Source organism: Branchiostoma lanceolatum, chromosome 13 (assembly GCF_035083965.1).
Source record: "Branchiostoma lanceolatum isolate klBraLanc5 chromosome 13, klBraLanc5.hap2, whole genome shotgun sequence".
Lineage (NCBI taxonomy): Eukaryota > Metazoa > Chordata > Leptocardii > Amphioxiformes > Branchiostomatidae > Branchiostoma > Branchiostoma lanceolatum.
In genome coordinates this window covers 6,454,398-6,472,353 of record NC_089734.1, presented here as the reverse complement: position 1 = coordinate 6,472,353, position 17,956 = coordinate 6,454,398, and the positions used below count along the sequence as shown (strand labels likewise).

The 17,956-nt window shown below is 39.8% G+C and overlaps 1 protein-coding gene and 1 non-coding gene across 3 annotated transcripts in view; both read right to left on the bottom strand.

The window, feature by feature from the left end:
- The window catches only part of LOC136447317 (secernin-2-like), a 41,763-nt gene that overhangs the window by 4,505 nt on the left and 19,302 nt on the right, over positions 1-17,956 (bottom strand). For both annotated transcript variants that reach the window (XM_066446083.1, XM_066446084.1), the window contains exons 3-6: positions 6,487-6,674; positions 4,510-4,712; positions 2,908-3,126; positions 60-406 (exon numbers count right to left, since the gene is read on the bottom strand). In XM_066446083.1, the coding sequence (XP_066302180.1) occupies positions 60-406; positions 2,908-3,126; positions 4,510-4,712; positions 6,487-6,674 (957 nt within the window). The remainder of the gene's footprint in view (positions 1-59; positions 407-2,907; positions 3,127-4,509; positions 4,713-6,486; positions 6,675-17,956) is intronic.
- Positions 3,583-3,705, bottom strand: LOC136447993 (U5 spliceosomal RNA). The gene has a single exon (XR_010757822.1). It is a non-coding gene; the product is annotated as a U5 spliceosomal RNA (small nuclear RNA).

Sequence of the window (17,956 nt, the reverse complement as noted above, 5' to 3'; positions counted from 1 at the left end):
GCAAAACCTCAGACTGAGGATGGCGCATGGCGAATAGCAGTACAGCAAAGTGTCCTAACCTGGTTGCCCTCTGCTGCCATCATAGCCTTTTCGTGTGCCCGGTACAGGGGGTGCCTTCGGTCAACGTTGGACTTGAAACGAGGCTTTATCCTCGCCGGGTCGTCCGCCCCTCTCTCCGGCGAGTGCGTGTACTTCGCAATCTCCACTCCATCGCAGAAAATAAACGGTTTGAAGACGGATTTACTGGGGTCGGGGGTCGCAGTGAACCAATGGCAGCAGGGCGTGCCGGTGTCGGGAGGGGGGAGGATAGAGACCATGGACGCCGTCGTTCGGAACGATCCGTCCATGTTGATGCCACTCTTCTTGTCTCTCAAGATGGTGAACATCGTCTGAGCCTTGATGGATCCTGTGTAATAGGAGGGAAGAACACCAGGAAAAAAACTTAATAGGCACTTTTTAAAAATAGAATGAGCTCCAGGTATGTAAATGTGCCCTACAGCACAGTTTGACGATGTCTCCACATTGATATAAGGCACAAAGAAATGAGTATACTCGGTCAGAACATAATTCAATAATCATATTTTACGATCTTTTGACTTCTATGAGCAACAGGGCTTGGAAAATACAGAATTTGCTATTTTTCAGGCCATCGAATTGCGTTGTGGGGCACGCTTATACATAGCTCTAGAATGAGCTAGAAAGCATGGAACAAGAGGTGAAAATTAGACTTCCATGAAAACATCAAAATGTAAAATTGTGGTCACAAACGATGACGAAAATCAGGTCATGTATACATAGGTCTGGAGTAACATTCCCATGTCAACATCTAACTTTACAATTATGGAAGTTCTCTTTCCAGCTACTTGAAAGATGCAGGCAAAGTTTGCAATGTCTTTACCAGGAAATTGTTCATATAACGTTACAAAATGTGTGCTATCGTAGACAAGTAGAGATTGCTATAATTTCATAATGTGTTAACTGAGCACAGATATCATCTTTACTAATTGATAACCAATTCCAAAGACTTCTACAACAGAAGTATTCTTTTGCCTAGAACAGAAATATTTTTAGTAATTACAGTCATGTATGTTCGTTCTTCTGTCCTCACATTAATTCCGCCTACAACTGCTCTTAATCTGAGCTGCAACCTTCACGTTCACCATCAGATTCCTATTATCAACCATATCACTGACATTTTCATTAATGACCAATCAGGCAATTAATTAAGCTCCAGACAGATTGATTACACCTAATCAGCGCTGGTCCGGACTCGAACCAAATTGCGTCGACCACAACGCCAGCGGTTAAAATCAATCCGTTGAACGAGTGAAAGCCCAGCTGTATTGGGTGCTGGGACCATCTGTAGTCAGTGGGACAACCCAGGCAAGAGTTACTAATTCTGGGGCAATTTTTGGCTAGCCAGGAGCCGCAATGAATCAATAACCTGCATTAATCAGTGTTGGAACACATTCATCATGTTGTGGGGTTTGCTCCGCAGACTGGGCAATGTACCAAGTTCTGTGTAGGACATGCATGTAGATGTACATTATTACCTTCGCCAAGAAGGCTATCTTCTCGTCAGCGTTTGTGTGTGTGTGTCTGTAAATACGATAACTTAAGGATGCCTGGATAGATTGTCTTGATACTTGGTATCTGGGTAGGTCTTTTTGAGACCTAGATTTTGGGCCCCCTAGCAACTTGCTATGGTACTGCAGCAGAACTGATCACTAATTATGGGGCAATTTTTGGCTAGCCTGGAGCCTTAATGAATCAATAACCTGCCTTCATCAGTCTACAGTCACATCCATCATGTTGTTGGGTTTGCTACGAGGACTGGGCAATGTACCAATTTCTGGGTAGGACATATAAAGCCCCTGTCACACTTGTGCGTATACCCGTTGCGTGTGAGTTGCGCATTGACATTTTTTCCACACACCGCCGTGCGCACAGGACGCATCTCACAAGCATCACAATCGATTTGTGTAAGTTTTATGCACACCGGCATACACAAAATACGGCCCAGTAGGCATGATTTTTTGGGGTATGAACGAAATTACGCTAATACGATAGTCATACGTTGTAAATTTTTTTCTATTATTTTGATGTATGTGTGAGGCACATCTAACATATGAATAATGAAATGTGAGGAACACATTCGTCAAAATAATCGTAAATTACCACAACTGTTGTGTGTACGGCTGCGTATCTAAGCTTGTCCATACACAACTCACACGCAATGGGTATACGCTCAAGTGTGACAGGGCCCTTACATCTACTAACATAATTCCTGGTACATAATTCCGCCACCCTGAAAAGATATGTCCAAACAGATCTCCAACCCAACATCTCCCAGTATAATGCACTCCTGCATATCTAAACTCTGCATACCTGGAGGGTGCTGCGCTAGAGATCTCTCAAACCAACTGTTTATCAAAGTGCCGGATTTATCTTTCCTGGCAGATTGATGTTAATGGAGGTTAGTTGTATTTCATGTAATATGGAAGTATTTATTATCAGGACTGTTCCTTCGTTTTGAGACAGAAATTTGCTTGTTGGGATTGAAAAAAAATTAATCCAGTCAGTTAAAAAATCTGAACTTGTAGGCTGGCTAAAGGTATGTTGCTGAGTTAGGGAACTCAATGCAATATCTCCCTAAACCTAATTACTGGGTGGAGTTACAGAGTTAGGCAGACTGTATCTTTATCACACCGTTTTGATAGTAAGTGGTTTCAAAGTTACAGAAACTTTTGTAGTACATTGGATGACACCACTGGTTTGTGCAGGAAATCTGTAAAGTTTTTTCCATGTTTTTATTCATATATAATGTTAACACCAAGTATGTAATGATAAGGTTACAATCTTTCCCAACAACCTCTGGTTGGAGAGTATTGAGCTACAGTCCCTTACCTGAATACTTCTCCATCAACCTCTTCCCAGCGCCGGCCCTTCCCGTGGGGTCCTCGTCAATGTTGTTAGGCAAGTCTTGGCTGTAGGCACGTGCGAAGTCGAAGTCCCCCTCCTCGGGCGACCAGTAGCTGTGTTTCTGGGCGTGTTCCTTAAGGCCCTCGGACATGGCATCGATTTTGGTCCGGATACTGAGTTCGTTTGAGATATTACGGCACCCGCCTACAGAAAAGAAATAAAGTGAGTACTGTAAATGCAGAAATGTTTGCAATGGTTTTATGTTCACGATTTCCACGGTAAACATCTTGCCGAAAACTTAAAATCACCATAATTGTCTCAAACATGAACTTCAAACCCCCACGAACACTCCATTTTCTCCCTACTGCGAAATAAAAACCATGCAAACTTAAATAGCTATGAAAAGTTAGCCTTCTGTGCCTGACCTCTATGCGGTGAAACCTAAATACTAACAGATGAGTTATTCATGCAACATGCTGTTTTCTGTTGGATTGTAATTCTTCAGACAATGTTGGCAAATTATACTTGTCTCCAGCATATTTCTTAACTGCTACTAAGATGTGTAACATTTAACCATTTTCAGAAGTATTATCTAATTGCTTCAGTAACTGCTATTCGGGTGTAAGGTGTGTTATATGTGGACTTCTTTGGTTTAGTAGGAGCCCCGCACAAGGCAGGGCGGAGAAAAATTAGTTATAGACTCATTGATTGTTCCCCTCCACGGAAATCTTTAGTAAAAGGCGAAAGATTTATGCGTGGTCATTTGAAGGAAAACCAGAGTAATTTGAAAAGGTCAAATTTTGGTCTCTACATAAAACCCACTCATTCTCAATGTGGCATACCTACCGACATAAAATCTACTTTTCAGACAACTGTTAGCCCAAAGTTGAATAAAAATCCCTCAGTGACTTGGGGAATATGTAATTCTTAATTTTCTTACACAAACATATAGCAGTTTCCTTCTCAATTTGTGAAGTTATTTGATGTAAAGTTTAAACAGCAACGTTTGTTTGTAAAAGCCACCATTGAAAGCAAAGGCTGCTGGGAAATATGATCAACTTTGAATTATGCCAAATTAAGTATTCTAATCAGAAGACACCTATTAGGTCTCATTATAAGCATGCCTAAAGATAATGCATATAAATGTGTCTGTATTAACTTAATTGGATTCATATTTTGGTGTAAAATACTGCTTGCAACTAAAATGACTTGGAGAATGTCAGTCTATAAAGCTTTGCTGAAGGCTGACTGATTATTCCAAATTCATATGTAGATGACCTAAATCACAGGTGAAAACTAACAAGGGTGTATGGAGGGTTGATAGCTTGACTGGAACTTCGGAATGAATGAATGAATGGAACGATTGAATGGAATTGATCAAATAAATGATGGATAGATGGATGAATGAATGTCAATGGATGAATGAATGAATGAAAGGATGAATGAATGAATGAAATAAAGGATAGATGAATGGATGAATGAATAGAATAAAGGATAGATGCATGAATGGATGGAAGGATGAATGAATGAAATAAAGGATGGATAAACTATTGAATGAATGAGTGGATGAATGAATGAGAGACTGACTGGTGATCCTCTCAGCGGCCCACAATCTGGAGGCGGTCTCCAGGACCCAGGCTTCTCTCCTGTCAGCGATGATGAAGCTGTTGTCGTAGCACCAAGGTGTCCCCCCCTCCTCCATACATGGTCCGCCCTGCCCATGCTGCTCCAGGAGTGTGGTCATCACGTCCAGGGCTTCTTTGGCTGTGGAGCCTCGTTCAAGTCCAAGTCTGTGGGACATTGAACGCTCGTTCTCAGTTAAATGTACACATTTTGTAATCTCCGTTACCGATTGAAATAAGACGTTCCTGGCATTAGGATATGCCACATATAAGATGTCAAACTGTAGATTTTATGACGACTTAAACTTTTTCTAGCTTTTAAAAACGGCAGTTGCGTACCTTATATGTGGCATATCTTAATGTCAGGAACGTCTTACTTTTAACGGTAACGGATATTACAAAATTTGTACATCTAAATGAGAACGAGTGTGAAGTACACAGTCAGGTAAATACCTTTAAGTTATAACATAAAGGATTGGAAGATGCTGGTCTTAAGAAATGTCCTTCTTCTTAAAAAGTCTTTAACCAAGAAAAGGCAAACAGGAAATCCATTCAACATATGGACATATGCAAGCTCTGCTGTCATACCTGCAAAATTAAGAAACCATGTCTTACAAAAACCATGATTATGCTTTTGGTGAACATTTGAAAAATCATGTTCATTCAATGGTTGTCACTGATGAAAATGATTAAAAAGACTGGAGATTTCATAACTTGCAATGACATGGAAACACAAGAATGTTAAAACAGGAGGTTTTTGCAAATGACTATCAGGATTTTGTTGGCCCTGGCAGCGCTCTTCAAGTCTCCTGGAGTTGAAAACCTCCCGACTGATTCCGCAGCTGATCCCCATTACACAGCTGGGTGAGTGGAGGCACAGGGGTCAAGTTCATGTTGACACCAGATTCAATTACACCGGCTGGTGTGGAGTTAACCTCACTAATGTCAAGGGACTGTTCATGATGCTAATGTGGCTTGTCACAGGGTTGAAGTCTGACTCTGGTGAGAGGCTACTACAACTATCAGATCAGCTGAACAGAAGCCATTTTGAATGTGACATGTGGAGGTGAGGGATAGCAACAATAAAAGGTTGCCCTGTCTATTTGAATAACTTCAATTTGTTTGATGTGACCAGACTATATATGACCAACGAAAGCATTTCTGCTACCAGATCAACTGGACAGAAGCCATTTTGAATATGACATGTAGGGGTGAGGGATCAGGAATAGCAAAAACAACAAGTTGCCCCGTCTATTTGGATAACTTCAATTTGTTTGGGGCAACCAGACTTTGACCAATGCAAGCATTTCCAGACATTGGATTGGGTGGAGTATAAACCACCAGGCAGAACTGGGTGACACAAAGATTGTTACCAAGGTTGCTCTGAATAGCCTGGGTACCATCCTGTTGAGTCCACTGACTTGTTCATAACTGTAAAATGCATTTAAGTTGGCGGGGATTTGATTCCGCAGTAGGGAGAAGATGGGGCGTTTGTGGTGGTTCTAACTTTAGGATTGAAGCAAGGTAGTAGGTGTGCAGAACACAGAACAAGCTTTTTCATGGTCGTTTTAACTTAAAGTGAACTGCAAACATTAAATAACTGCAAAAATTTCAGTATTTACAGTAACTTTGGCTGTTGAATGAGGAAGTAGGACTGAGGATGGTGCTCAGTATGAACCAGTTGTTGAGATGTACTTCAAAACCAGATGAAGTTAGAATGACATGCACTCTAGAGGTGTAGCGGTCACAAAAAAATACTGATTTCTACCAATTGAGCCAAACAAGTTTTTCCTCACAAAGTCTCGATAGAAATGTTCACTGTCAAGTTACCTGTCCTGACATGCAGCTTGCACCCTCCAGTAGAAATCTGGTGTGTTACGCCATGGGGGAGTTTACCGGGTATGCAATACCGTACATACAAACAAACATGAAACAAACATACCTGAGCAAATCCATTCCCAGCAGCCTCTCTTCCTCAGAGTCAGGCCCACACAGCTTCGACCACACAGCCTCGTTCCCGATGCATACTCCGTGCTGATTGGCTCCCATCTCCGCACCCCACATCCATGCCGGCTTGCTCAGGATGACAGCGTGCGTCTGTTCTACTTGTGGTATTGTGATGAACGTACACTGGAGTGGGGAGGGGGGCAGAAAACATTCTTACGTTAAAGAAGTAGATGGTAAGGGAAAATCAGAAATGAAGTCAGCATCAGCAGCATTCATGGAGCTATTCTAAAAAATACACATGCATGTTTACCAAACTGTAATTGAATCCAATGAACTAAATAAAATAAAATCAAAACATCTCCTTTCAATACCAAAAAGCACTGTTCATGTTTAACAAGGTTTGATCATAGAAAATGTACACTATGTGTAATTGAAAGTGCACGATTATTGGAAGTGTAAATTAAATGGAGTCACTATGGCACATTTCAGTGAAGCATTAAAAAGTACTTTCAGCACATATCTATACTATAGCATAGTTACGACTGTTTCTATACCAATAGGATAATACATATCCAACCAGATCAACTGACTTGACAGTGATATGTGCTTGCAAGGAAGAATCTAACAATAACAGTATCAAGTTCAGTACCATGGACATGTTGGCAAAGCTAAATGCAACTGTTGCTTTATGCCAACAAACTTGCTATGTAAATCAAGTTTAGGGGTCTGACATCCAACATTCATTATTGTTCTATGTAGTTATGTCCTTTGTATAGTTTTTTCTAGGAACAATAAAGAGTTGAGAAAACTTGCTCAGGTTTTCTGGATTCTGTACCATTTTGACAGCATTGGCAACAGTTGACAAAAATATGTCCTGTCGTAATTTTGCTGAATTAAACAGTCAAATGTTACATCAAGATTCAGCAACATCTAAACCAGTACGGACGTATGGTATTGCAAGTTCATATAGACATGTATATATGTGCCCAATTCTAATTTCTAGTCCGTATTCACCCACATTTCCCTAAGGCACTGATCGTTCGTTAGAGCCAAGTTGCAATTTTCCAAGAATCAAAGGTGTCTGAATTCATTACACCTCCAGTGCCTTACATCTTCAATATCTCCCCAGCGACAGCAGAAATATTGGGGTTCCTTGGGGAAACTGCAGTAAATAGGGCAAGTACTGCTCCCAAAGTGCTTTAATACAGGAATGCATGTCATGATGGATCTGTTAGGGACATCCCTGCACTTTAAGGACCTTCCCGAGATCAATGGAAAGTTGGCGCACAGGTAGATTTATCACACAACTATCTTAGCTGGTATGGCTACAGTAAAAGCCTTAAAGTTTGCGGGAGGGAGAAGATGGAGTGTTCGTGGTGGTTTTAAGTTCGCCATTGAAACAATGGTGTAGATGGCAGAAGACAAAACAAGCATTTTTTGCGGTGGTTTTAACTTCCGGTGAAGAGATTACCATGAAAACCGCAAACATTAAACCACCGTGAAAATTTCCGCATTTATAGTACCACTTTGAGAACACTGAGAGGTAAGGCTTAGGCTGTGGAATGTTGAATAAGGAATATTCAAATTCTTGGCTGTTGTGTGTTCGTTTTGTCTCTAATATACAATGAATGAAGACCTTTATTGCACATTTCTGCCACACTTGGCTAAGTTCAGGTCACAACAAAACAAAATACAAGTACAGTTAACGGATACAAAAGAATATGACTATCATTAGATAAATTCTACTTCTCCTCGCTTTTCGGTTATAGTAGATATAAAAGAGCAGATGTGTCTTTCAATGGGAGGTTTGTCTAGTTGCATATAAAGTGGGCAACAGCTTTGCAGCAGAATAGAAGTAAGAAGTTCGACTTGTGAATGCGCAAACTTTGCTTCAGCACAGTTAAAAAATCAACTATTACAGTAACAAGTGCATCAATCAACATGGGGAACCTTTTTACATTTTACATCTGTAAACAAGGAGTATATATTCTACACCAGGACTGTGTATCAAGGTAGTAACTTAAAGGCTTAGGAAAAAATGTTGTGTTTCCAATGGTGCTCCTGAAAAAAACCCCGCAAAACTAAAACACCATTGCAAACACTCCATTTTTCCTACCACTGTGAACGTACAGTATCTGAATAAAGACTAACAGTGGACGTCTCAACAGCCTGGGGTCCTGAAATTGAGCAGGGGCAACAACAACCCAACTAGGTCAGGAAGGTGTCATCATGTATGCTACAAGAGGCACCATTAAAGTAAACTAGGATGACAAGCTGTCATTTCTACAGTCTTCAAGCCAAAAGAAGGCCATGAAAAGTCATTAACTTGGTTGAGGAAACTGTGCATGTGTGTATCAAGATGAAAATTGTATTTTTTTAAAGTTTGCTGTTAAATTAGACTTAGAGGTAGTACTTTGTCAAGTCCATTAAGCTTTTTTAGAATACTGTAGTGCTACATTACAACATTTTCCATGAATTGAAACTCATAATGTTTGTTTTAACTGTAGTTGTACTTAACATACATTCACACACACTAACAAACACTGGCACTCACAAACACATACACGCACATACATGTGTACTGACACAAACAAACACACACAGTAATAAAGTTTTCATTCATTCATTCACAAATGCATACTGACACACACACACACACACACACACACACACACACACAAAAAAACATAAACACACACACAAAAATATAAACACACACACATGAACATACACTCATGCATTATATAATACAAACATACACTCACACATGCACGCACACATCCATGCAAATGTGAAGGGCAAAAACAACAATACATCATGAAAATGAAATAAAGTAATTCTCCTTCCCAGCCCCCTCACCCCGTGAGTAGTCCAGTGGTTAGCGATCTTGCCTCTGGAACTAGAAGCCCCGGGTTCGATCCAGGCTGTGTCGCTCACCCGACATGCACGCTACCGGAAAGGGTCGCAGTCCTTAGGACGGGACGTTAAGCCGTGGTCCACTGTTCATTGTGCTTGTCGAAAAGAGCTAGGGGAATTTCCCCGGTACAATGAACCTGTAAATACTGTACATAACGTCTGTCTTCCTGTCACGACCAGTGGAAGATCAGCTCATCTGTTCATTGAGTTCATTTGAGCTAAACTGGTTCGAGATCACTTTTCTTTTTCCCCCAGCCCCCATCATCCATTCCCCCTGCATGTGCCGTCCTATTTCCCATGCATACCACACGCCCGGCTTCAACCAATATTGCCCTGCATCCTGTCAGCAAACCAAGCAATCTTCCCCGCCCTACTTTATCAGCGGCATCATGACACCAGCAATATATCTACCGGGTTTGGAGTTTTATCATTGACTGAACATTCGTAGACTGCAAATAGGGTGATCAAGGAATAACTCACACAACAGACCTAGTAGGGCTAATGGTTACAAATAAGTCTTATGTACACTAGACTTTACAGTAAAGGCAATTTGGCATGTGAAAAAACTGAACGATTTTGATGATGGGTGAAATTCAATGTCTATAACAGTTACCGGTACTTTGATATGCAGATTGAAAGACACTTCTTGGCTCTTAGCTATAAAAATGTCCAAGTATCAACTTTAAGAAAACGGATGCATGGTTTAAAAAAAAAATCAGTTGTTTCCTTCATATGTTCATCTACATTCCGAGAGGACTAATATTAGAACTCAATCAAATACTATTGTGGAGGATGTAGAATCTTTTTCCTAAAAAAGGTAGAATCTAGGACATTGGTATCAAATGGAAGGATTTTTATGAGACTCTTGAATAATCAAATGTGACATATCTGTGTCACACTGACATTGATGTTTGACAGCAATGTGAAATAAAGCCTTTTAACGGAAGTCCATGACAAAAATCAAATTACCATAAAAATCAATGAAATAAGGACATTTATTTCCTGAGAAAAACTTACAAAGTAACATATAAGGCTACCTGACCTAAATTCACTGGGTAACATGTATCTGGGATTTAATAAAATTAGGTATTTTAAGGGATATATGCTATATGCTAATATCAGTGATACCGCTAGAAATCCAAACTTCGCAGACTAACGTATTCAGAACACTGTCTGAAATTAGCTTTCATTTGATGACCCTGTATTCGAAGATGACGACGTCAAAAACTTCCCACCCCAGAATGGTTTAGACTGACATTGTCATGGGAGGATTAGAACTTGTACAATATTTGTTCGCTGAAACAAAGCGTTTTGTGCGACGTAGATAATGGTGAACTAGTGTTACCACATCACATGAAATGCTATTCCCAGTGCCCATCAGAAATACATCTGCAGTTCTCTATGTCACTCCCTCCTCACCAATTTCCCCCCGACCTTTCCCCTATTGCTGTGCTGCTTTAACTGACTGCTCTTTATTTGAGTCCCGTTGTTATTACTCAGTTGGCAGCCAGTCTATAATTTTACTGTAGGCCGGCTTGTAGACAATAAGCTAACAAAATTACAAAATAAATATTTCAGTATCGTCTGGAGTCAATGTCTAAGAAGATTACAAAAGGCGCTGCATGACAGCTTCTTCTGCATTGTCTCCAGATTAATAGGGCCATCTAAGGCATGTCTGTATTTTCCTTAATCTGAAAGTAATACAGGATTTAGCCGATACATCATGGTTATGATTAATGGACATTACAAATGGAGACGTTACATCATGTTTGGACAATACGTCAAAACTGTTGAATGTATCCAGGGCTTATGTAGCATATTTTTGTGCATCCGGAAAGGATTATGTTTGAATATTAAGGGATATGCTGTGTTTGTTTAAGGATTATGTGAAGAAATATGAATCTCTGTGTAAAAGGTTCAATCATACATGTTTTTTGTTGTGGGAATTTCAGTGATGCTTTAATTGTATAGGAGAATTCACAAAAGTTAGATAGGAGTTTGCTCTTTTGGCTTTGTTGAAATACCAGAACATGGCCACTATTTCTGCCCATAGCCCCATCCTTTACTACTAACTGCAATTAATATTTTCATGTATGCACCGAAATACTAGATAAGTTTGTGATATACATTATACTTGACCAATAGATAACATCTCCAAACATATTTCCAATTGATGTTAAAGTAAAAATAATCTACTATATTTTTTTAAATATTTTTCTCTTGATTTCTTATTACTTGAACTTCAACATCATATACATGATCGCCCTCAGACAGATTTTATTACAATCAAGTCTGGCAGAAGAAATTGGGAAGAAAGGCGGGCCCACGAGACAGGGTCTCACGCGAGCGGCAATAAAGTATGACAACAGGAAATGAAATTACTTCAGCATTAAGGGGACGGATGGAGAATCAGAGCGAGGCAACAGATAATTTGCTGTCTGTTTGGAGAGATGTTTAATTGAATTGCAGAATTAGCTTTGGAGCGGAGGTACACACGGCGGCGACTAATTGTGAAATGTAAGGTACACATGAGTCGACATAATAGCATCAGGGAATCTCCCATCCTGCTTTGCTCTCTCCAGACACAAAATGTCATTAGTCAAAACTGTAAACTGGTTTGAGGATACAAAACATGCATGTGACATATGATTGGCCTTGGGAAGCTTAAGACCGTAGCATTGTTTTTGATTTTCAGTACATGTATATCCATGATTTTCTACATTTAACCTTTAGCGCACTGAGGCAGCCGTTTGGTACTCCATTCTCTATTGCATTTTGTAACAATATTTGCAACATTTAAGTACTTCACTAAATTCATAATCATTCACTTGCTATAGCATGATACTAATCAAAAGAGTATAAGACAGTTTGATTATGTGTAAAGGGCATTATTTTTTATTTTCTGATTTCTAGCATTAAATCTCCTCATTGTGGCAGCATTTCACCTACTTTTACCTTAAATCAAAACTGAATTTTACAACAATTGAATAAGGAAATAAAAGTTAGAGACAGCTGCATAAAGGACAGTGTGACAAGGTATCAAAGAATATTCTAGTGACTGTGGTATTTTTCTATTTCACTCCTCTTTGAAGCCTGCTAGCAAGTTTTCCTGGCTAACCTTTTGACACACATTTTGTGAAAAGGCCAGCAACACTGGAATAACACAGCAGCTCTGTAGATCAGCATATTGAACAGAAAAGCCACTCAGGGATTTGTCTTAATGAATGATGCCCTGTGCCCGGGTCTTCTTGAGATGTACCCCTGCTAATGGAGGGAGAGAAGCTGAAAAGATGATTACAGGGTAGATTGACCTGTGGCCAGGGTGCTGCTGTCACTCCATACTTAAGCCATTGCTTGGTGTATAACAGGAACATACTACTAGATACATGTATTGGCTGTTGCCTATATGCTGGCTAAATCTCTGCAAAGTATCTGGAACAAATCCATATGCTGTGCCTCATCAATTGTACTTGTTAAGGCTGAAAATCCTTTTTTGTGCTAATGATACATTATCACAAAATCAATGATTGATTTTAAACACAAGGCTTTTGGTTATGTGAGCTGGTTACACTGTATATCATTCAGTTTCACAATCATTTCTAACATTGTTGGTAGACTCATGAAATGATAAAATGACAAAAAGATATCTTCAGCATTGGGGAAACCTACATGTACATGTTGTAGGTTTTTGTAACTTGTAAAAAAAAAAGTAAACTTGCATTTTCACTACTTCACTATCGACCTGATAGTGATGTTATATTGTTAGAGCAGCCAGTTATGGCTGTTCCATGTTCATACAGTGAGAAACTTGGGATCCTTTTGCCCAATAACATGTCTGCAAACTAACACTTTAAACATTAGTATAAAGCTTTATGGGGGAAAAATACAATTGGGGACCCTTCGTCCAATAATAACACTTTATACATTAGTATAACTATTAGTACCCGGTATAAGGCTTTATGAGTGGAAAACTGATAAAACCTCAGGGATAAAAACTTAATGATAAGGTTGAAAGTGCTTTTATGTAAGCTTACACCATACCATATGTTTATTATAAGATCAGGAGGGTCTTAAAAGGTTTTATAGGATACTTGCCTAGACATTAAAAATGTGAAACAAGGTCACCATCCTTTGTGCATGAGTGAGTTTATGGCTCCTATGCTCCATCATACTCACTATGCTAGTTAACACAAAAAATTTGTGCAATTACTGTACTGTAAATGCAGAAATGTTAGCGGTGGTTTTGTGTTTGCAGTTTTTTCGGTAAATTCTTCAGCATGAACTTAAAACCCTCTCAACACTCTTTGTCCAGCTATGACTGTAGGGCTACCATTGTTTCAAACGCGAACTTGAAACCATATAGTGAACACTCCATTTTCTCCCTACAGTAAAATCAAAACCATGCAAACTTAGATGCATTTACAGTAGTTCTAACGTCATTTTAGATTAATAAATAGGTCATGTTACCTGTAGCAAACTATACTAGGAATAGATGCAAGCTACAGCAGGAGTTTTCACAACAGGAACAGGACTTTTGCTGACTCAGTATATGGCTTCTTTGCTCATCATACTCACTATGCTAGTAAATACAAGAAATATGTGTGATAAGCTTGGTTCTAATATCATACAGATGAATAGATAAATCATGTTACCTGTATAAAACTATACTAGGAATAGACGCAAGCTACAGTACTAGTTTTTCACAATAGGACCAGGAATTTTGCTGACTCAGTATCCAATCCAGGCATCTGAACAAGGTAGCAGTGTTTGGAAATTTGCCATTATTTCCTCCTCGCAATACTTGACTACTGTAAATGCAGAAATGTTTGCAGAAATTTAATCTCGTGGTAGAGAGAAAAAGGAGTGGACTTTTGCTGACTCAGTATCCAATTCAGGCATGTGAACAAGGTACCAGTGTTTGGAAATTTGCCATTATTTCCTGGCTATACTTTACTATTCCCTCTGAGCATGACTTCTGGATAGGAGTAATCCATCCTGAACGGAGCAGAGTGGTCTAACCAAAGTTTGACACAGACTGAGGGCATTCCCTACATGGGGGTTGACAAAGCAATATAAATCCTGGGGCAAACTGCACACCGGTGCCTCAGATCTGCAGAAACAGAAGCGAGAGGGCAGCGGGGTGAGCATTCCGAGCCGTAACAGTCTCATTTCTCTACTTCTGCCGTGATTGAGTATGCTGCGGACGCCCTTTGCTGACAATAACTCCTGTCGTTAAACATAGCCCGCGCGAGTATTGCCTTTCACCGGAGACAGCAGTGCGCTGGAATTTATGCCGTACGACCGTTACTGCACTTTATCTTCTCAACGACATTTTGTAGTTTGCAAAAAGCATGGCAAAGGGACTGGGTAAAACATATGGTATCGGATAGGTCAGCGTCAGACTGTAATTGTTCATTGTAAGGCAGAAAGTGGTTAGAGGCACTATGCTGTACTCTGGCAGACTTGTTTCCCTTACTGCAGCATTCCAGATCACAATATAGAAAAAGTGATCTTATCATCAAACCAGTTTAACTCACTGAAGAGCTATTCTTCCACCAGAGAAGACAGATGCTGTATCTAAACTAAGGGTCCATTGTACTGGGGACTCACGGCTTAGTGTCCTGTCCTAGAGATTGTAACCCTTCCCAGTAGCATGCATGATGGTTGACATAGCCGGGACTTGAACTCACAGCTTCTTGGTCCAGAGGCAGGGTCACTAACTACTAATATATAATACTATGCACGCTACACTATAGATTCAGACAGACGACTTTATCCAGATCAATATCTGGCATGTGCCGATTTTATTTTGTAATTTTGAGACAAACATAGAGGCATATTTTGTAGAGGTAGAGCTAGAAGTACTGAAATTGTTCTTAACACTTCTGATTTCCCAGATCTGGTTCCAGTTCTTTTCAAGCTGGTCCTCTACAAAATCGACCAACACTGCCACCTTGTTATATTTACACAGAGTCTACATCAAGGCAGTCTCCAGGTCCTGTCTCTCTGTCTTTAATCTGAACTTCATGACATGAAATTGAAGAAAATGTGTTTTTGGAAGCTTAAAATGACAGAATTGACAATGAATATTAACAACATAGGCCACCAAACATTCAGTGGAACAGAAAAAATCTAAACCTGGAGACAGCCCTGGTGCACATATTGTTACTGAATTGGTGAAATATTTGATGGGAATTTTTATAATGGAATGACGGGTCTGGTTCATCCATGTTTTATGAGATTGTCGCTGGGACAGAGGGGCTAGACACCCCTGGGACCCAGGCTGCAGGAATTAACATTAATTGCACATAAATACGAACTGCTAAGTTGACAGATTGGTTGGGAAATATGACAGGGACCATTCCTATTCGGGACACCATTGGGGGGGTCAGCCAGATAGCGTGAGCAAAATTCAGTCCTTTCCATGAAGCAGAAATGTGGCAGCAATACAGTAAGTCTATAAGTTGAATATGGAATCTTTCAACTACAACATGAAACAGTGTCATTAGGTTTATCAGCAGCTTTTCCTGAAAATCTGTCATTTTCAGCGAATATAAACTGTCAAAAAATACATGCAGTCCATCCAACATGTCAAGGGTACAGCATTCAAACTGTTACATGTATAAGAATATGACTTTTTCAATTGAAATACCATTTCCACCATTGAACACTATGGAAAGTGGAATTCCTGTAGTGTGTAGGGTGCTCAGCAGTGTCCCAGCTTGAAGTGCCTCTTCACAAATCAACACAATGCCTACATTTTCCTGTTGCACAACTAATCGGAATTCATCACCAAGGACAGGCACCATTCAGCTATAAATACTGTTATGGTTGGAAATCTAGTTCTTTAGACAATACTTGCACCATGTATTGGATCAAAATATTATATGGAATAGCTTAATTTTTATTCATGCAACCTATTAACATGACTTGCAGAAATATAGTATTGCAACAAAGATTAATTTGATGAAAAAAAATCCTACAGTCAAACCTGACCATCTCCTAGTGATATGTCCAATGGATCTTTGCTATTCATGAATAACACAGACCCCTACTAGTCCATTCATACAGAACACCCCCTTGGGGTTCATTTTGAGCAGCAACAGGTAACTTCACCTATGGAAATCAAGACATCTCCAGCTGCAATGATCTGACTGTACTGTGACATTCATGATGTACACCCCATATACTTCTCTGCTAAAATTTATAACAAACCTGTGTCTTTAGAAATTATTCCTTGCTGTATCTAACATTTCATGTAAAGCTCATCAACACATGTATGTCTAAAAAAAAATCAAGTTCAAACACAAAATAAAAAACATTGCTATCAATTAGGAATGCCACTCCATAACCCAAAGAACTGGATTCAGCTTTTTTTCACATTTCAAATACACTTGTGTGCAGTTTTGCCTGAAGTTGTGATAGATCATAATAGCGCAGATGAAGCAAACAATGTCGGTCTAATTCTCCGGCTAACCAACCAGCCACCGCTGACATTCCTCCACACCTGTCATGCCATTTTCCGCCGTGAATTATGATCCAATATTTCACATTAGGGAGATTCCATGGATTTTCCATGCCGGAATGAGCATGGCTCCGCAAGGGAACGCCGCGAAATGAGGCTGAACTCTGATATTTCTGCCAATGAGGCTGCGGGTTAGGGAGAGATTCCGGGGCACTTTGCACCTGCGACTGGGGAAACGTGTTCCGAGTGACCTTGCGGAACAGAGCTCAGTTTCAGGGTTAACGCTACACAGTTGAGTGTATGACAAAGTGTAGAACCCAGTGTGGAAACTATGGACAACTTAGCAATGAAATCAGAACCTTATCGTTAGTGTTTCCAGTTCACGGCTTCCTTAATTTTTCCTTCCCTCCATTTACCTTATATTTTGTATATTTTTTTTGTCCCAAATTTTTTTGTCTTGCATGCTTGCATCAGTTTTGGGGTGCCCAGGGGATGTCATAGAAATAATCAAATCAGTATGGTCTTACTCTGTTGCAGTTGCTACATAAAAATATACCATTGAAAACCGTCTTACATTTGTTCCCAGCTGAGCTTGTATGTGTGCTGCTCTTGTGTGTAATTATAAGTATGGCATGGATCACTAGGCTTGCTCTGCTGCCTTAACATACAGAAAGCTGAATAATTTCAACATCATTACAAATTTGAAGATGTATCTGGCAAACTGAGGGAGTTCACTCAAATCTGCAATGTTTTCATGAGCCCATAAAGTGATATTGAAACTATAACTATTCATGCTAGACACACAAAGAAAACGTTCCTTTATACTTACAAATGTATATCGCAAGGTTATCAAGCACTTATGAAAGGTCAATCATGTTTCACAGAATCTTGCAGACACAAGGAACCCCTCCTGACCATGAAATCTGATAGATACGCAAATTATGGAAAGATAACCAGCTGAGTAACGGGATAGAGGGCATGCTTTACAATTTTTCACCAAGTGTGCCAAACTCATGCTGTGATATCCTGATATCCAACAGTTAACAGCTCATAAGATTATGAATGCTAAATAGGATGTTGGGGA